Raw genomic sequence first — 18,645 nt, 5'->3', positions numbered from 1 at the left:
TCCCAGCAGCTTCCATGTGGAGAAGGGAGTAGTTAAGGATATCATAAGCCTTAGATATGGATATCATAAGGCCCATATGAGATGGGGATTTTTCTGACTCTAAGTTAAAATTGACACATATTTTGTGATGGAGCAGCAAACCTGAGATCTGTTTTGGAGCAGTAACCTCAGGATCCAGGGTCTGATGGGTGGGTTATCCTTTCTCATGAGTAGTAGGACACTTCACAGGACATTCTGGATAAAGAAATATAAAGGTAACTGTGTGTCTGGCACTGGGCTTGCACCAGCACAGGCCTTGCTGGAGCACCTTCACCAGCAGAGACCTCAAGGATGGGATGCTGATGCCATCACAGCCATCCCCATTGCTTGGGGGGCCCCATTGCTGAGGATGGGCATTGATATGCAGGGTGGGGGGAGCTTTCAGGTGGGTTTTTTGAGAGGTAGGATGGAAAAAGCTGACAGAGGGAGGAGGTGAGAAGTTTCCAAAGCCTCCAGCACAGCAGCAGACACCTGCTTCTTCCAAAACCGGCTGAACCTGTCTCCCTGCCATCATCTCTCTGTGGTTTTAGGGTGTTTTAAGCCCCCAGCCAGCTGAAGGGCACGAGGCTTGAGGGCTGCACCCTCCTCCTGTGCCAGGCCAATCTCTTCCTCTCCAAAAAGGGGTTGTTTTCTCTGTTCTACTCCGAGACCTGCTAGGGCAGGTGGAGGTCTGGGCCCTGCTGTCGGACAGGCTGAGCGCTTCTAGCCAGGAATGAGCCTGCCCATATGGCCCCACAGAGCCAGGAGTCAGGGATAGGGAAGTACAGCGTGGTTTTGCTTGATTTGTTTTTAGGAAAGGAGATTTTAAGTCTTTTTAAAAATATGATAACGTTTTTGGAAATTTTTTTAAAGATAATTTAATAACCTTTTAAAATAAAAGCAGAATTCAATACTTTTAAAAAGTTTTTTATACGAGTTTTATTTTGACTGGAGAGTTTTAAAGTTAAGAGATTAGAAAGAAAATGTAGAATTTATCAGTTCTTAAAAAAACAACCGAACAGGAGAATTTAAGATTTTATTTTAAAAGGAGAATTTTAATTTATTGGTTTTTTAGAGGGGTTTTACGACCTTTTTAAAAGAAGAATTTAAGGTTCTTGGGGGAGGTTTTAAAAGAAGAATTTAAGACTTTTTTTTTTTAAGAAGAATTTCAGGCTTTTTTTTTAAGCAGCCAAGGTGACGGTGCGGGTTTCGTGTGTGGGGCGGGGCTCACCTGGCGGGGGCGGCGCTCACCTGGCGGGGCGGGGCCCTGCGGGGCGGGGCGGAGGTCGGCGCGGCTCCGCGCTGCGGAGCGGAGGGAGCGGGGCGGCCGCTGCCGCCGCCCAGGAGAGCAGCCGGAGCCGCAGCTGCAGCTGCGCTGCCGTGGCCGGGCCGGCGGCAGGTGAGTGAGGGCGGGCGCGGTGGGGCCGGGCCGGGCCGGGCCTCCGGGCAGCGGCTGCCGCTGCTTTGCAGCACGGGGCGCGGCCCTGCCCTGCCGCAGCCGGGCCGGTACCGACGAGAGCGGCCCCGAGCAGGGGGGCTGCGGCTGCGGCGGGGCCCCTGGCCCGGGTGTCCACGGACAGAGCCGTCCCCGGGGCAGCCCGCGGCTCGCCCGTCTGGCAGGGCCCACCGGGGCGGAGGAGAGCCCCACGGGGCTGCAAAGTGGGGCAGGGGCGGCGAGCAGCTGGCTTGGGGCAGGGCGCCGCAGTAACCCCGGCTCCCGTAAGGAGAGCCCGGGCTGGGGTGACTGGGAGCGGCGTTCGGCACCGGCGAGACCCCGAGCCGCGCTGCCACCTGCCCGGTGCCGCGCCGGTCGTGTCCCGGTCGGTCGAGCACCGAGTGGCTTTGCCTCCCACCTCCCCGACGCATCCCCAGCAGCCCCGGCCCACCAGCACGGTGCACCCAGGCCCTGCTGGCAGAAGCAGCATCGCGGCCCCACCGGCGCGGCAAACGCTGTCCGGAGCCCCCAGCGGAGGAGCCGAGGCGGCGTGGGGGTCTCAGCTGCCCGTGCCAGGAGCCTCCTCCCCTCGCATCCGTGGGGCAAAACCGCCCGTCCTTTCTCCCTTCAGAGACGTCTCCGGCTCCCCGAGGAGAGGGGTTAAATTCCTCGATAAGAGCCAGGCTCCAGCCGCATACTTCTGATGCCTTCTGTGAACTCTGCCGGCAGGTTGGCAGGTTGTTTCGTAACTCTACTTGTGGCCTGCTGCGGGGGGGAGAAGGGGGCGGGACGGGACACCAAACTCCTCTCCGGGCTTTTTTTTCCCTGCCCTGCAACAGCACTTTGTAATTGTAGGTTAGAAACCCAAACGTGGGTTCAAGGGTATTGTACAGAAGAAAGGGTCACAGCCGTGCACCTCTGACTCAGAGTGGCTGCCTCAGGCACAGCCCATGGCACTCCCCTTGGGATGGCTGATTTCAGGAGAAATTAGGCGGAAACAGACGAGAAATGGTCGAAAGAGGCGAGACGGGAGCTTTGGCTGCTGCTCGCCGTGAGCCGGGGCCCGCTCCCCGGGATGCCGGTGCTAACGGCGCGCTCGCGGGCCCGGGCCCCGTGCTCTGCCGGGACTTGCCAGGCAGGCACCGGGCCCCGGCAGCGTGTGGGAGCACGAATGCCAGAGCTCCGCTGTCAAATGGCGGAGCCCTGGCGCCTGCCGGAATGGGGCAGCGGTGCTGCACACACCTGTCAGCGCACCTCGAGGGGCAGCTCTGTGGGGAGCTGCACTCCTCATGAGGCAGGAATTGCAGCTCTTCTTAGAGAGAAGAGAGCAAACCGTGTGCACATGCTGTATCTGCAGTGGGTAGGAGTGGGAAGCGTTTTCCGAACGCTGCTGGTTTTCCTTATCAGGCAGTGCCGGTGATGTCTTCTCAGGAAGGAGTTGTGGGGAAGGGGGGATGTTCTTACCTTCTGCTGGTACCGTTGGAATGCCAGGAATCCTCCCACTTCCCAGTTATCTGCTGGGGGAGCCGGAGCACGGCGCCTGGACTCCCTCTCAGCATAGCTCCACTGGCTTCCCTGTGCCCTCTTGAAAGAAATGGCATGGAAATCCAGAAGCTCCCACAAGTGCATACATTTTCCTGACGCCTTTCTTCCACCATGTTGTTCAAAGTTGCGAGGCCGGGGAGTGCCGCTTGTAGCACTCACAGGACTGGGCACTGCAGTGCTGGGGGTCCTGCACTCCTTCCTAGCAAGGGGATGCCGGTTGCTCTAAAATATAAAACTCTTTACAAATGAGTGTGAGAGGGACATGGGAATTAGTTTTGCCCAGGTCTTAAAGAGGCAGACCCAAGCAATAATCTGCCAACATGGGTGTGTTGTCCACCTCCACAGTGGAGATGTGTCCTGCGGCTGCCTTCACTCTTGCCACGTGCTGCAGGGAAGTATTGCTTGAGAGCAGCTGCATGGTCCACACTGGTTCATCCCTTCCACGTTTTCCAGCATCTCTCTGTCCTGTCTTGTTCATGTTGTCTTCTATAGGAAAAGCCTCCAGTGGTGGCTCGGAATTGACTGAAGTCCATGTTCTGTTGTTTCTCCATGTGCTGGGGAGGGAATGCTTTGGGACCAAATCCAGACAAAGAGTTAATGCTGCCTGGCTGGGAGGCAATGATGTGTGTGCCAAGGCTTCAGAGCAGAGTATTTGCTGGAGTCATGCAAGGTTGGGTGCTGTGGTGAGCTAGGTAGAAATCCAGGTGCTGCTTGACAATGGGTTGCTCTGTGCCCAAGTTTAAATAAAGGCGAGGGACACTTTAAGTGTCAGCTCTGTGTGTATGCATTGTTTTCAAAAGCATCTTTTTAAAGGATGTTCTTCCATCTGTCCCAACTTGTCTAAGCCCTTGTAAACCTGTGTATTCAAATTAAAGCGTAAGCGTGGCTCCACTGAAGGTTTTTAACAGAATCCTATTGTTGTAAAGGATTGCTAACATTTTTATGTCCTTCCATTCAGATGCCAGGTTCAGGAGCTCCTAAAAGCGGCTGATTATCTGGCTTTTTGTGGGCTGGACTCAGCATTTCTTGAGGGTTGGGGTGCTTCCAGCTGCCCCAGGCTAGTCATCAAGAATAACTTGTTGCTAAAAAAAAAAAAAAAAAGTGGGGGAATAACCTGAAACACTTCTTAACCAAACACATGGATGGATCAGCCCTAAGCTGGATGGAAACTTTGGGGCAGTTGAGCACCATCTGAATTTGGGAAGGTTTTTTCTACTGCTTCCTAACCATGCTGCAGTTCAGGTCCTGCTGAAACTCTTCATCTTTGGAGCCACATGCTCAACCTTCCCGTGTCCTCCCTGGTGCCTCCTGCATATCTGGGAGGACTGACAGTGGAATGTCACAGTGCTCTCAACAGCCTTTTGGCATCCAGAGCCCTCCATGGATGTCCTCCATGGTGTTAGACCTAGCATTGGGCTCCTGTGAACAGCAGGAACTCTGGAGGCACCTAGAGCATCCTGCAGGAGAGTAGCTGTGTTGGCAGAGAAGCCCAGTGAGTGGCAGCTCCCCTTTGCTCCCTGCTTTTCCTGCCAGCCCAAGGAAACCATTGGCACCCAGATGGTGTTGTGAAGCTGTCTGACTGGGAGAGCACTTGTAGGGTTCTTGCTGGTTTAGTGACTCCTGCTGTGAACATTGCTTTCCCCAGGAAATGTGAGTGTGCAGCAGGGAGCTGGTCTCTGCCTCTGGATGCTTGCCTGAGGCAGCCGGTGGTGTGCAGCAGGTTAGATAAACACCATAGGCATCTCTAGATAAGAATAAAGATGGGTTGTGTTGGTTTTTTTGGAGGCTTTGTGGTTGCTGTTTTCACTTGCCAGTTTTTATTTTCTTTTCCAAGTTCTGGCAATGTTTGGAGGTGTCAGCACTCCGTTTTGCTAAGAGCCAAACATAATTGCAGTGGGAATGCTGGGTGGACCTCTTTGCATGCTGTGATCGGTGCTGGCTGGTTCCTGCAACACAAACACACACACTCTTCTCTGAGCTTAATTGTCAGAAAGCAGCTCGTGATCTCCCTGGGTCTTGACCAGTATGTCCAGGTCTTTGCTTGATGGTGTGTGCCTGTAGAAAGTTAGGTGTTTCCCAGGATTGCTCTGAGGTCATCTCTCCTTCCTCTATTCCCTGCCCTGATTCCTCTGGGACAGGACTTTCTCAGGTCAGCTTGTCAAGTCCTTGGGGTCCCATCCCAAAGGAGTGGCTCTGTGAGGCTTTCCCAGGGCTAACCCAGCCTGGGCACAAGGTTGTACCACATCATATGTGATCCAAGGTATTCCCACCTGCCCACCATCAGTGGGGAAAAAAAGCTGTGTCTGCACAGGTGTTAGTGCATAAGGGATTCCTGTAGTTGTTTGAGGGTTCTTGCTGGGTTTTTTAAAGACCTTTTCTATTGCTCTTTCTAGTCTTTTAAAAATCTTGCAAACTCAGCGTTGTATGTTGGGAAAGGACATTTTTTTCTCCCACTCTGGAAAGGAAGCATCATTGTGACCCAGGAGTGGAGGGACTAGAAACATGGCTTTGAATCTTTGAGATGCTGCATGCTGAGGACTAGCTGTCCCTCGAAGCTACTTCTCCTCAAGTACTTTTTGGAGTGCCTTAATGCAGTTTGAGGATTGCCTAGGCTGAGACATTGGATTTGGTCTTGTCCTCTTTTAATTCATTTGGCTTTTTAATGACCTGCTGGGAGGTCATTAAAGGAAGTTAGGCTAGGAAGTTCAAAAGTACGTATTTCCCCAAAGCAACCCCATGTGAGCATTAGTCGCATGAGGATTAAACACCTAAATGCTTCAGAAGAAACAATATATTTTTATTGAGTCTCCCACTCTGTGCAGGCAGGATTGCTGGCCCAGTCCCCAGCATGTGTTCCTATCCCATTTTGGTCCTTCAGGTATCACTAAGTGCTTGACCTATGTATGGAGCAGGAGGTGGAGCCCTTTGCTGGCATTAAAACCCCTTCAGCCAAAGGTCCAGCAAGGCGGTTTGGGGGATTAGAGTTGGTCATGCAGCCATGATTTCCATCACTTGTAGGACTGTGATTTGTACCCCTGGATGGATGTCCCAGGTGCACTTGCCTCTCTGGAGATATGCCGTGATTTTACTGCTTTAAAGAGCTTATTGTCTCTGGGTGGGTTCAGGCAGGGATTGATAGCACCTCCACCTAATTAGTCATGTGCCAGGTAGTGTGAAAGCAGAGGCTTCTAAATTACCCAAGGGTCTTATCAAAGGTTTCAGCCAGGATTCATTCTGAGTCTCTTGTTTATTTGTCTTCGTGTCTCTGTATGTGAGAGAAAGGAGCCTATTCAGCTCTCTGAAAAGGGTTATTAAAATCCTTTTTAATCCTACAAAGTTATAAATAAATATCCATGACAGCATGCACCTGCGTATTCATCATTGCATCCTCTCTTCTGGACGCCCAGCAGTGTGTCCTTGACGTGTGGCTACTTTCTGAAGCAGGGTAGGAAACTGCAAGTTATTCTGGAAATGGAGAATAAAATCTGGAAGGTTTATCCCTAGTTGTGCATTTGCTAATTTGTTAGTTACCCTCTCCTGTAGGAGGAGAATTGGAATGGAAAGAGGATTGCTGGTGGCTGACACCAGCATTTCTAAAGGAGAATGGAAGGCAGGTTGGAGGGACAATATTTGTAGGTCATTTGGCTTTTCTATGTCCCCGGTCCTACTTGCAGGAGAGCTACAGAGCCTGAATTTTCCTGTAATCCTATGGAGATTAAATTCTTGATTAATTTGACAGGAGACAGGGAGAGTGTCTGTCTCCACTTGCATTATAGGTTGCCAAGGCTCATCTCATCCTCTGGGCTGGACTGGGCGAGCATCTCAAGGAAGCTGTGCTTTGAGGGTCGTTTCTGGCTCTTCTGGAGGCATTGAGAGAAAGACCTCATTGTTTGGGTTTTCCTCATTTTGGTCTCATCCTTGAAGGTGCGGGGGAATGGAAATTCTCTTTCTCTTCTTTGGCTGGGGAGGAGTATTTCCAAGGCTTGAGCAGGCTCTTCCCTCTCAAGATTCCTCCTGTGTTCTGTGTGGTGACAAATATAACCTGTGTTCTGACATGGGGAATGGACTGTGTGTAATAACAGGGCAATGTTCACAACTTGCATTGTGCTTTCGCTGATGACTGAATGCTGTGGAAGATGAGCACAGCAGACATTCTGGACCTGCTGGCATATGAGTGCCGTGGTTGTGTTTGTGTGGATGCTTTGGCAAATACCCCTCAGAGCTTGCCTTTTAAGAGCTATATTGTGAGTCATCCCCTAAAGATGATGCACCAAATCTAGATCAGCCTAGAGCCCCAAGATACCTAGACCTAGTCTTGCCCCTGCACTGGGGGCAAAGCTAGGTCCATCCTGGGCATGGCATCAGGGTGCACACAACTGCAAGAAAAAAAGAGCATGGCAGTGCAATAGCCTTTCGTCTTTCCCCTCTAATCTACACACTTGCTAATTTTGCTTCTCCCCCTTGCGAAGAAACTACGGATTTACTTCCAGCTGCTTTCATGAAGTCACTCTTCGCATGTGGGACTGGGGGTGACGGTAATGGTTACAGGAATAGCAGGTGCTGCCAATGGTTCCCTTGCAAACCTTTGTGTTTAGGGCAGACTTTCCTAGCCAGCTCTGCCAGCTCTTCTCCCCCCATGGACAGTAACCATTAGTGCTGCAGGGGAGAAACACGATGCGGGAAGGTGTGAAAGATGATCCTTCCGCTTCCAGGCTGAAGCACTGTAATGTGAGTGTGTGCAGTAGGTGGAGGGGTGTTTTTGCTGCTTTTAATTTATAATGAGCTTTTGGTCGGTGGCTCATCTGTGGGGTGGACTGACTAGTAATCATCCCTAAAATGTCACTGCCTGTGATTCTTGATGTTTCACATGACTCTCAATGCTGACCTGCCATGGCCACAAATCTTAGTCTTAACTTGTCTAAGAGGGAGAGAAGGTTTCCCAGCTTTTTCACAGTGCTGTTTCTTGAAGTTTCCATGTAGGTCTGATGCTGTAACAGACCCAAAAGCTTGGGTTAAAAACTAGAAATCCTGACAGGTGGGGTTGGGATGGAGTGAGTGTCTTTGACATCAGTCATGATGTGAGCCTCCCTCCCCTAAATCCCTGCTGAAGGCCATCACCCTGAGGACCATCCCCATCCTGCATCACAGCCCTGGGCAGGATTTGTCCCTGACTCTTCCTGCCCTGCTCAACATTGGCCAGCCTCCTCAGGCGTGTTAGCATGGGTCTGTAATTTTTGGGAGGAAGTGGAGCAGAAAATCTCTAAGCCTCTATTTTTCTGTTAATGGGGGGTTGCTGACATGGTGCTTATGGCTCTCCAGAAATCTGTCTCTTTGGGCAGTTCCTGCAAGATTGCAAGATCCTTGTGTGGGACATGTCCCCCGTGGGCTGCCAGAGGATTTTGGTGGTGGTCTGTGACTTCTGGCTCAAGTCAAGCTTTAGCTCTCGAGCATGCAAATGCCACAAGACATAGTTTTCCTTTTATCTCCTTTAGTGCAAAAAGCCCTTGAAATACGGATGTAAGTTTTGCTGATGCCAAGTGTGCATTATGTATTGTAGGATGCCCCCAGCAGAAGCTGTTTGCTATTGAAAGGCAGCAGACCCTAGGGAGTGTTTGGGCTCGGGTCCATCCATACATCTCTGGTAAAAGTGCACCTTCAGGTTAAATTACTTATTTTGGTAATTGGCTACGTTTTAGGGCTTTCTGTCAGGCGCAACATATCAGAGTAGGGAGCTGGATGGGGGATGATGGGTGAACTGAGGATATGGGGTTATTATGGCTACCCCTAAATAAGCTGCTTGGGTGTGAATTAGAGCCCCATCCTGCTGCTTCCTTGCTCCTGGGCGCTTGTGGCTGCCTTGCGTAAGAGCTGGTGGCTTCCTTAGGCCTGGGGGCTGAGAAGCGCTTGCACACCCTCCCTGTGACAGTGGAAGGGTGAGAGCTGCCTCTCTGGGCTGTGACCACTCTGGCAGGACTCGTTTGTCACCTCTTGAGCTTGTTTAACCCGTGTCAACTCTTTGTGCAGGGATGAAGTTAACCCATTTTCTGCTCCAGTTTGGAGCTCTGTGCAAGCATCTCGCCCGCACTCTGATAGCCCCCACGGTGACGGACAGGACACTGCCCTCTTTGGTAGGCGACCGTCTGGACTGCCTTTCACCAGGCCAGGGGATGTGTTCCTTCAGGATCCTGGGGCCAGCATCCTCAGGACGAGCTGGAATGGTGGAAAGGTCATGCACCAAGTGGCTGCAGGCAGGTGCTTTGTCTGGCGCTCTCAGCTGCGGTGGCAGGGACCATCGGTGGTTGCCAGACTCTGCTGCACGGACAGCTTGTTCAGAGATGTGGATGGTCATCTCTGCCCGGCATGGGAACTTCCAGCCTGGGAAGTGCCATGGCATCAAACCTTGCTGTACCTGATCCGTGCTCAGTGTTGGCCCTGCTGGTCAGCCCTGGCCACGGCATCGCCTTCTGTCCTGGCATGGAAAGCCCAGCAGAGCTGCTCAGTCCCTGCAACAGGTGATGCCAAGGACAGGTGATGCTCAGCTAAGGACAGGTGATACTACTCCAAAAGAGGGTCCTGAAGCAGGAGGATACAGTTCATGGTCTGGAGGGAAACCTGGACCATGTTCCATCCCCTCCAGCCTGCTGCAGGTGCTGTCAGGAGGCTTCAATTATTTATGGATCTTCTCTGTGTTGGTCACCTGAGTAACAGGGAGACTTCTGCCCCACCAGAGGTTTCAGCAGATGGGCAAGTACCATCTCCCCTTTGGTGCCCAGGAGCTGGGCCTGGTACTTCGAGCAGGGAGAGACATGAGGAAGTATTAAATAGCTGCTGGATGTGTCACCGCAGCAGTTGATGCAGGGCAGTGAGTCACAGCCAGCCTGCCAGCGCCCCGGCATGGAGGATGGCAGCACAGGGCCACCCCTCCCCTCCCCTCTTGCTGCTTACTCATGCGTTGGGTTGGGGCTTTTTCACTGGTGTGTCTACACACGGCCAGGATGAGCATCCCCCTGGCGCTGGGTGGGAGAGGAGCCAGAGCATCAGGTTCAAAGTAGAAATAAAACAACTGAGAGCACCCCAGCATTTTCCTGGACTGCATCCAAAGGGATGCAAAGCTGCTGGTCCCCATGGACACCTTGGTGCTTCGGGGATGGAGGGCTCATCACAGCCTGCACCCAAGTACAAATGCAGTTTATTAACTGTGAGACTTTATGACACTACCCTCAGTCCAAACCCTGACACGAAAGGCTGGTCTTCTGGATTCCTCTCACTTTTAATTAGGATTTCTTGGAAGCCTTCCCTGTGGTGCTGCTCTCCTGCCACCTGGCCCTGTACCCAGCTCACTGCCAGGGGGTGGACATAGTGAGGGAGGTGAGTGAACCTGCAAAAATGGGTGAAACCTTAGTGCTGGCAGGTTGCCCATCTCAAAACCTCTATTCCGGTCTCAGATGGTCCTTTTCAGGAGCTGTGGTAGAGGTGGTTGGGGTGCTTTGGGATTTGGGCTGCAGCTGGCCTTGCTGTTGGGTGCAAAACGGGTGGATTTTTTCCAAAGCGGATTTTTTTTTTTTTTTTTTTTTTTTTTAAAATACTTGTGTGTGGCAAGTTGTAGTAGAAAGGCTCTTGCAAAGTGCTTGCAGTCCTTGGCTGGAAGGTGCTGTCTCAGCTTCTGAGAGACCTCATAGGACGCACAGCAGGTGGCCCTACAAACCAGGGGTGGTCCTCACTTCTGTGAGAAGGGTGACTGGCTGATTTTCTTGGCTGGGTGTGTATCATTTCAGGGCCAGGGGAGGTCACCAAACCCTTATGAGTCCCAGCAGCCATCAGGATGGCAGTTTGCAGGAACAAAATGTGTATCCTCCTGCACATGCAGAAATACTCCATCTCCTCTTTCTTTAGCCTGACAGTTTCAGGGAGGCTGGGAGACAGCAGTGCCAGGAATCAAAATAAAGCTGCAAGATCTGAGATTTTTAATTTTTTTAAAAAATATTTTTTTAGTGTCAGCATTTGAAATTCTGACTTTCAGTTAGGAAATCTGTTGAAGTCATGGTATGAATCATCCCTACCCTCAATTTTAGGACCCATCACATGGGGAAAGGGAACAGAAAATTAGTCATTTTGTTAATCTGCTTCAAATAAAAATTATTTAGAAATCTATAGTGGGGAGGGGATAAGAATAAAATGAGCAGCTGTCATGTATCCTGGCACCCACAGCCACCTGCTGGCTTCCCTGGTGCTGTTTTGGGGCAGGGGCAGGGCCTGGCAGCTGCCTGCACTTCTGGTTCATGATCAAAGTGACCTCCTAGGGCAAATACAAACAGAGGCAGCTGGAAACCTGCCTTCTGCTGAGAAGCTGCTCTTCCCCAAGAAAAGTAATTCTTGCCCAAAAAAGTCCATTATTTCTCCTAGCCAGTGGTGTAATGAAGACACCCACTATTAATGCAGGGAGTCGGCAGAGAAACTCATGAATAGAGGGGTCTATTTGCAAGTGGAGCAATGAGACTCTCCCCCAGCTGCTGTGGTTTTGAGTGGTGGTAAAGAACTGAGTGGGTTACTGCAAAGGTGATGCTGGGGGCAAGGTGAATGTTTTTACGTTTATTGCCTGATGGGTCTTTTTGAACTAGGGTGGTGGTGAGTGCAGCCTGTGATGTCCCTCCCAAGCAGGAACTGAGGGGTTCGAGGAGCATTGCAGGTGCCCTCAGATAAGGACGGGCCTTCATCCTGTCAGCTCCCTCGTGAGGCCAGGGATTTAAGGGACGAGGGGCAGCCAGGCTGGTTTTGGGTGGGAACTGATCCTGCCCAGAAGGCAGGGGGAGGGCAGGCAGAGAAAGGAGCAGCCCCCAGCCCTATTTAACAATACCCTTCAAGGGGACAGATAACATCCTGTATCTGACAGCGAGCTGGAGATGACTCCCAAGACCCCGCCAGAGGTTACAGCAAGGACTTGCAAGGATCTAAGGAAACAATAAAATCCATTGGATTTTGGGGTGCTGGAGAATGTGGGGGGGGATATGCCCTGGCTGCTTTTTGGGGGGTTTCTCTTACATGAGGAGGAAAGCTGGCTGCCTCTCTTGCAGCTTTTTGGCAGCGGTGTGCCACATGCTGGTAAATGATTGCCTGGAACACAGGCCAAGGCGGGGCTGGAGGTTGGTGCTTGGTTTGAACCCGGACGGGTGCTTGGGACCCGTGTGCCGGCAGCCATCCTGCTCCCACAGCCCACAGCCTTCAGCAGCCACTGGATTTTGCAGGCAAGGTGAGACTGTTTGGTGTGACTCAACAAGCTGGGTTATTTTTCTTATTTATTCTTAAGCTCCTGACCCCCTTACTGGGTCACAGCGCAAGAAGGCGGATTTGAGACTAGTTTGGTCCCTGGCCAGGGATGGGGCGGGGGGGGTGAATAGGGAGTGCTCTCTGGGGTGTGTTGTGCTCCAGTTTTGGTGTTAGGGTGCTGCTGAGGGGGAGGTTGGGGGGTGGTGAACAACAGTGGCTTCAGAGTGAGTTGGGTGGTGCCGCAGTGGCACCTGGACTTTGCTCCATGCCGGTGGACACTTGCAGCCTTGAATACACAGGATTGAGGAGTGGTGCCAAAACACGGCTTTAAATTTAAATCTAGCAAATTCTAGTGGTTTGGGGCTTACAGGGAGGTGGGCCGAACCCAAGGTGTCCTTCAGCTCCACAGTTTTCCCCGGTCGCTCAGCCAAGGCAAACATGAGCTCAGCGCCGAGGTATTTGCAATGGCTCATCTGTGCCCGTGTTTTGGAGGTGGGCAGGGAGGTGGCACCAACAGGACCTGGCACCTGCGCAGAATGTCCTCACCAAGCCGTGTCTTCCTTGGTTTCTCCTTGCCTTTCTCATACCATGATTAAAATTCTTTGTCACCGGAGACAGGACCCTTCAAGCCCTCCCTTTGATTACTCAAGTAGGCAACAAAAAATAATGAAGAAGTGGAGTTTAACCTAAGGTCAGGCTTTCCCACAGTCTGGCTGCAAACTTGGGACATCTGGAGGAGAGGGATGATGGGGCTGCAATCAGCCAGGTGAGGTTGGGAAAGCAGTTTGTGACCCCCTGGATGGAGGGCCTGGAAATTTTGCGTATGTTACTCCATCCAGGGCTTTCAGACAAGACTGATACTGTCAGAACCAGAGTTATAGCAGGGAAAATAGGTACATCTTTGCATGGTGTTTGAAAACACTGTAAGCTCAAATATTGGAGTTCTTTACAGCTTGTGCTTAATTTTTTAAAATTTATGACAGTTGCAGTTGAGCTGCTGGAAGAGCAGGAGTTGGGTGTGCCCAGGCTAACAGGTGTTATTTTAAGGTAGTAGTAGCTACTGGATGGGAGCTGAGCTGTGCCCTGGTGTTGGTCAGAGCCTGGCCTTTGTCATGGATGCTTATGCCTGGCTCCCCCTCCTGAACCCTGCCTTTAGTCATGCTTTTGTTCAGAAAGAGGCTTTATTTTAATTTCTTAATCCCTCTCTGATAAATTGAGATGGATGTAAATATGAAAAGATTAAAATGTGCACTATCTGCACCTTCCCTCTATATCATTGCAAAAGCAGGCAGCCAGCAGTTCCTCTGCCTTTTCCAATGCAGTTTAGAAAATCCCTCGCTGCCACTGTCAAATTGTCAGAGAAATTGCAGTGAAAGTCCAGCAAACCCATTAAAAGTCTGTGCTCACAGCAGAAATAACCTGGGCATCTTTTGGGCACCACACAGGCATGCAAACCCCATCGTTTCCCACCACGGGAAGATTTGGACCCACTGTCCAGACATGAGGGAAAAAAAATATTTTCTTTGCAGATGAATATCAGTGTTTAATAACATCAGCAAAAATGCAATCTGTGCAGAGGGTGGCAGGGAACAACTTCTTGGTCTAGGATTCGCCCCATGGAATGATGATTTAATGACACCTCTTTTAAAGCCTCCTGCATTCCTTGTTAGTGGCTTGGGATGGAAACCTTGTTTCTTTTCTCTGCACAGGCAGCCTGTCCTGCAATGACCCAGAGCACCTGAGGCCCAGCAGCCGTGGGGATGGAGCTGAAGGTCTGGGTGGATGGGATCCAGAGGGTTGTGTGTGGAGTCTCAGAGCAAACCACCTGCCAAGAAGTGGTCATCGCCCTGGCACGGGCCATTGGTGAGCCATCTCCATCTGCTGGGGGAACGCCCCATCTGCAGGTTCTTCCTGGGAAGAGGAGTCCTTGGGTGGGTGGAGGTCTTGCTCTGTGGTGGTGGGGATGCCTGTGGGGCAGCAGCTTCAGCACACCCCTGCTGGCCTCTGCTTTCCTGACCTGATGTGCTCACCTCCTCCCGGCAGGTCAGACGGGCCGCTATGTGCTGGTGCAGAAGCTGCGGGAGAAGGAGCGGCAGCTGCTGCCGCTGGAGTGTCCCTTGGAGTCACTGGCCAAGTGCGGGCAGTATGCCAACGACGTGCAGTTCATCCTGCGGCGGACAGGCCCCAGCATGGCCGAGCGGCCCTCCTCGGAGGGCGCTCCCCAAGCTCCCGAGAGGACGTTCATCCGGGCCAGCTTGCCCATCAAGCCCAGGCTCACCAGCATAGATGGACCCCGTTCCAGGGAGCCAAAAAAATCCATGACCTTCAGCCTGGGTCCTACAGGCTCCAGCGACCTGTTCACTGTGGGCCGATGGAGGCACCAAACACGGGATGGGATAGACTTGGAGGGTGGTGGGATTGTCCAGCCCTCCAAGGAGGAGCTTTTTAGGAGAGTGCTGCAGCAGCAGGAGCAGCTGCATTCATTGGAGGCCCATGGGGACACCCTAGAAATGGACCTACAGCTCTGGGAGCGCAGCCGGGTTGCCGGCCAGGAGAATGAGATTCTCTATCTGGAGCAACTGGTGCGGAGGAATGAGACGGAGCTGGGTGAGGAGGAGTTTTGGCAGAGTGAGCTCCGGCTGGAAAAGGAGTGCGAGCGGGAGCGGCAGGAGCGGGTTAGGAGCCTGCGGGCCAGCCTGGAGGAGTACACCCAGAGAATATATGAGCTGAGTGTCCGGACTGAAGCCCTGCAGGAGGAGATCCAATGGGAGATGGCTGAGAGGGCCAAGAGGGGGAAGGAGATCTCTGTGCCCAGTCCCATAGAGCTAGAGGACATGGCCACCAAAATGAAAAGGGACCTGGAGGCCAAGGTCAAGCAAGGCACCCAGTTGGAGAGCAACCTGGCCAGCGTGGAGAAGGCCCTGGAGGAAGCTGAAAAGAACCTGCAGGTAGATAGGACTGAGTTGAGCCACCCCATGGGGTGGCAGGACCTTCAGGGGTGGGTGGGACCAGCTTGCCAGCCGAATTAGACCAATGGGTTAAGTGGGGTTGGTTACCACACCTGTGCAGTGAACTTGGGGCTGGGTGCACAGCTCTCAGCAGCAGTAATCACTGTCAGAGGGACACCACCATTCTTGTTCCACTGGCACAGGGTCCCACACCCATCGCTCTCCGTGCAAGCTGCATCTGGGCTAATGCTCCTGCTGACCAGTGCACTGGGAGCACAGCATCACCCTGCTCCAGCACAGACAATGGTGCTGGAGCAAGTGGTCCATGTGTGGGGTTGGTGGCATTGGCACAAGGGTCAATGTCATCTTGGATGAAGGACTCACAAAGGGGATAGCACAGGTCCCCATGGTGCCCGTGCACAAAGCCTTTTTGCCATGCAGGGCTTGGGCTCATGGTGGGAGGCTGCACAGTGTGGAGATGGCAGCTCTGGGGCTGAGCCATTATGCCCCCCTAGCTCATGGTTGGGGGCTGTGCAGTGTGGAGATGGCAGCTCTGGGGCTGAGCCATGATGCCCCCCAGCTCGCCTGTTGCAGCCTCCCAGCATCGGGGGGTCAAGGGGCTGCATGACTGCCGCCGTCCACCCACCGGGTCCCTTTTGGTGGAGCAAAGCGGGGAAGCTTTTATCCAGCCGGGCCTTCCCCAGGCTGCCCGTGCTTTCAGCGTCTTTCCTTGAGCATGTCGTTTGCGTTTGGCATCTCCCGGCACGGCGGCGGCCGCCGTTTGATGGCTGCTCGCACCCTCTTGTGGAGATGCAGCAAAGCAGGGCTGTTCCCAAACCAACGCCTTCTCGTCCCCACTGTCTGGGCACCCCCCTTCCTACGGGCCCTCGGAGAGGGGCGACCGAGCCACAGTACCCCTGAGGTCCCCTCTGCTGGCTTCGGCAGGGTGAGCCCCAGGGGATGAATGCAATCTGGCTTGGGGCATGGGGGGAACATGCGGCTCACCCTGTCCCCCCCTCGGTGTGTGTTTTGCAGGCCCAGACCCAAGAGCTGGAGGAGTTAAATAAGGAGCTGAGGCAGTGTAATTTGCAGCAGTTTATTCAGCAGACGGGGGCCACGGTGACCGTCCTGCAGGCCAGGTCCGAGGAGGACGCCCAGCCGGAGCCGAGCCCGTGCGAGCTGCCAGCCTACCGGAGAAACGGAGGTCAGCACGCTGCCGCTGGCTCGGCCGCGGGGGCTGCTCCGCGGGACCCCTGCCCGCTCCCTGCCTCCTTCTCCAAGGGCTCAGCCCCAAGGCTGACCAGTTCTCCCCTGGGCACTCAGGTTAGGCAGGTGGGGGTTTGTGTGCTGGCATGGCAGTCGCTCACCACTCCAGGGCGTTGCAGAGATTTGCCAGCCCTGGGGCTCCTTCCTCCTCCCCATTGAAGCCTGGGGGCTGCTCGTAGACATGCACAGGAGTCGGATCCTGCATTGCGGCTTTTGGGGCCGAGGTGGCTGCAGGGAGCTTTCCTTCGCGGCCTCGCTCATGTCACCACAGCGGCTGCAAGCAAAAGGCAGGTGGCTGAAGGCCAGCGTCAGTCCCCAGGGGCTGTGGGCTGGTGGGGACATGCTCTGGCCGCCAAAGACCTTTCTGTATTTGGCGAGGGAAGGGTGGTGCCCAGGGCCTTGTCTGCATCCTCACAGGCATGAGAGGCGGCGGGGGGGGGGGGGGTTCTCATGGAAAGGGACCTGGTCATTTCTCCTGCGGAGCACCCGGAGCGGGTGACGTGACTGCCCTGCGGCACTGCGGCGGCCGTTCCCAGCGAGCGTGGGAGGCCCGAGCCCTGCCTGAGCCGGATGTTTTTCCCCATCCTGTAGGGTTTTCTCCCACCGCTGGCACCGACTCGCCTCCCCAGGTCAGCACCAAGCAGCTCCTCGGCCATCCCAGGACCCTGCCGGAGCCCCTGGTGTCCAGCCTGAACCCCGAGGGTGCGTATGTTCTCGTGGGGCCCTGGGAGCCTGAGCCGGTCTGCAGAGGATGGGTGGGAACAGGGGAGAGGCTTTTGCTGCCCAAAATGGGCTGCAGAGAGCAAGCGTGTGCTGGTGGTGGGAGGCCAGAGCTATTTATAGACACCATTAGGAAGCGCAAAGCTCACACTCCGGCAGTTTCTGCTCTGCTGCCAGGGGCTCTCACGCTGGCAGCCCGGCTCTCTGCCCTGCCAGGAGCTGTGGAGGATGGTTCTCATCCCCTGTCCTGCCACTCTGTATCCCCCAGGGTTAAGACCTTGCTCAGTTAGGATGGGGAGAACTTGTCTCCTGTCTTTTACAGGAGCTACTTTTGCTCCATCTTAGTGACCAGTTCACCCCAAAACCCTTTCTACCTCCTGTGACTCTCTTGTCACCTTGCACCTGTTTTTTGGGTGCAGCAAAAGCGAGCTGTGGTAGGGACACCTACCTGCCGTGGTGATGCTGCCTCCACCTTGGCATCCTACTCCCACCCATGCCACCTTTGCCTCAGCAAAGCCCTGCTGCCATCCTCCCCACAGCCCAATCCATCCACCTCCATCCTTCAGGACACTGCAGCAACTGCATTTCCACCTCCCAGTCCAGGCTTTGTGCTCGCAGACATCCTGTTTTCCACTCCCCTTTTTGCAAGTGTTCACCCACCATGGTAGGATTGCTCAGGTGGTTTTTTCTCTTGTCTTGCAGTTGTATCAACCAGGCAGAGCATCTGGAGGTAGAAGGGCCCAGGCAGTGGAGGATCAATTGCCTTCAAAGTGTAACTGTATAAATAAACCATATTATATATATATATATATATATATATATATTTTATATTTTTTTTTACTGCTTTATATTGTGAATGGATGTGGATGGCCAGACAGAATATTTTTACAGACTTTAAAGTAAAACTAGAGACTGAGGACACAAAACAACCCTCTTCCCCTGAGGATGAAAGCGACTCCCTTCTAATTTTTTTTAAGCCATTTCTATATTCAACAGAAAGCAGCAGTGCATCCATTCTGCATAGCCTTCTCAAAAGACCCATCGTGCATTTGGAAAAGTCCTTGTTCCTTTGACTAGGGGAGCGAAGCTGCAGTGGAGACCTGCGTGGAGGCTCACCTGGATGGAGCAAGTTAACAGATTTTACAGCAACTCGTCACAGCAAGCGGGGCCGTGACAAACAGCCTCTTCACTGGCTGCAGGGGAGGCACAAAAGCAGCTTTAAGACAAATTTCTGGCCCCTCTTTTTTTATGTATATTATAAGAAACCTGTAGGAGAAACCCACTTTCCGTGGTGCCATGGACCACGCTTCAAGACAGCACACAGTGGGAGCTTGTTTTTCTTAAATCCATTTAATTTTTCAACTTCTTTTTAAAATAAAAATATTACAGAATGAGCCCTTCCCCAGGGGTGATGAGTGGGGAACAGGAACAAAATACTCTTGGTGACGT

General features: G+C 53.0%; 1 protein-coding gene across 1 annotated transcript in view; it reads left to right on the top strand.

The window, feature by feature from the left end:
* RASSF7 (Ras association domain family member 7) overlaps positions 1 to 18,030 on the top strand; it is a 33,218-nt gene extending 15,188 nt beyond the window's left edge. The window contains exons 2-6 of the mRNA XM_082283790.1: positions 13,972 to 14,125; positions 14,306 to 15,210; positions 16,246 to 16,414; positions 17,068 to 17,178; positions 17,899 to 18,030. Of these exons, the coding sequence (XP_082139916.1) occupies positions 14,023 to 14,125; positions 14,306 to 15,210; positions 16,246 to 16,414; positions 17,068 to 17,178; positions 17,899 to 17,930 (1,320 nt within the window). The 5' untranslated portion in view covers positions 13,972 to 14,022 and the 3' untranslated portion in view covers positions 17,931 to 18,030. The remainder of the gene's footprint in view (positions 1 to 13,971; positions 14,126 to 14,305; positions 15,211 to 16,245; positions 16,415 to 17,067; positions 17,179 to 17,898) is intronic.
* Positions 18,031 to 18,645: the final 615 nt, after the last annotated feature.

The sequence above is a fragment of the Coloeus monedula genome, assembly GCF_965178545.1.
Source record: "Coloeus monedula genome assembly, chromosome: 6".
NCBI lineage: Eukaryota > Metazoa > Chordata > Aves > Passeriformes > Corvidae > Coloeus > Coloeus monedula.
This window is presented reverse-complemented; position numbering and strand designations above follow the sequence as displayed.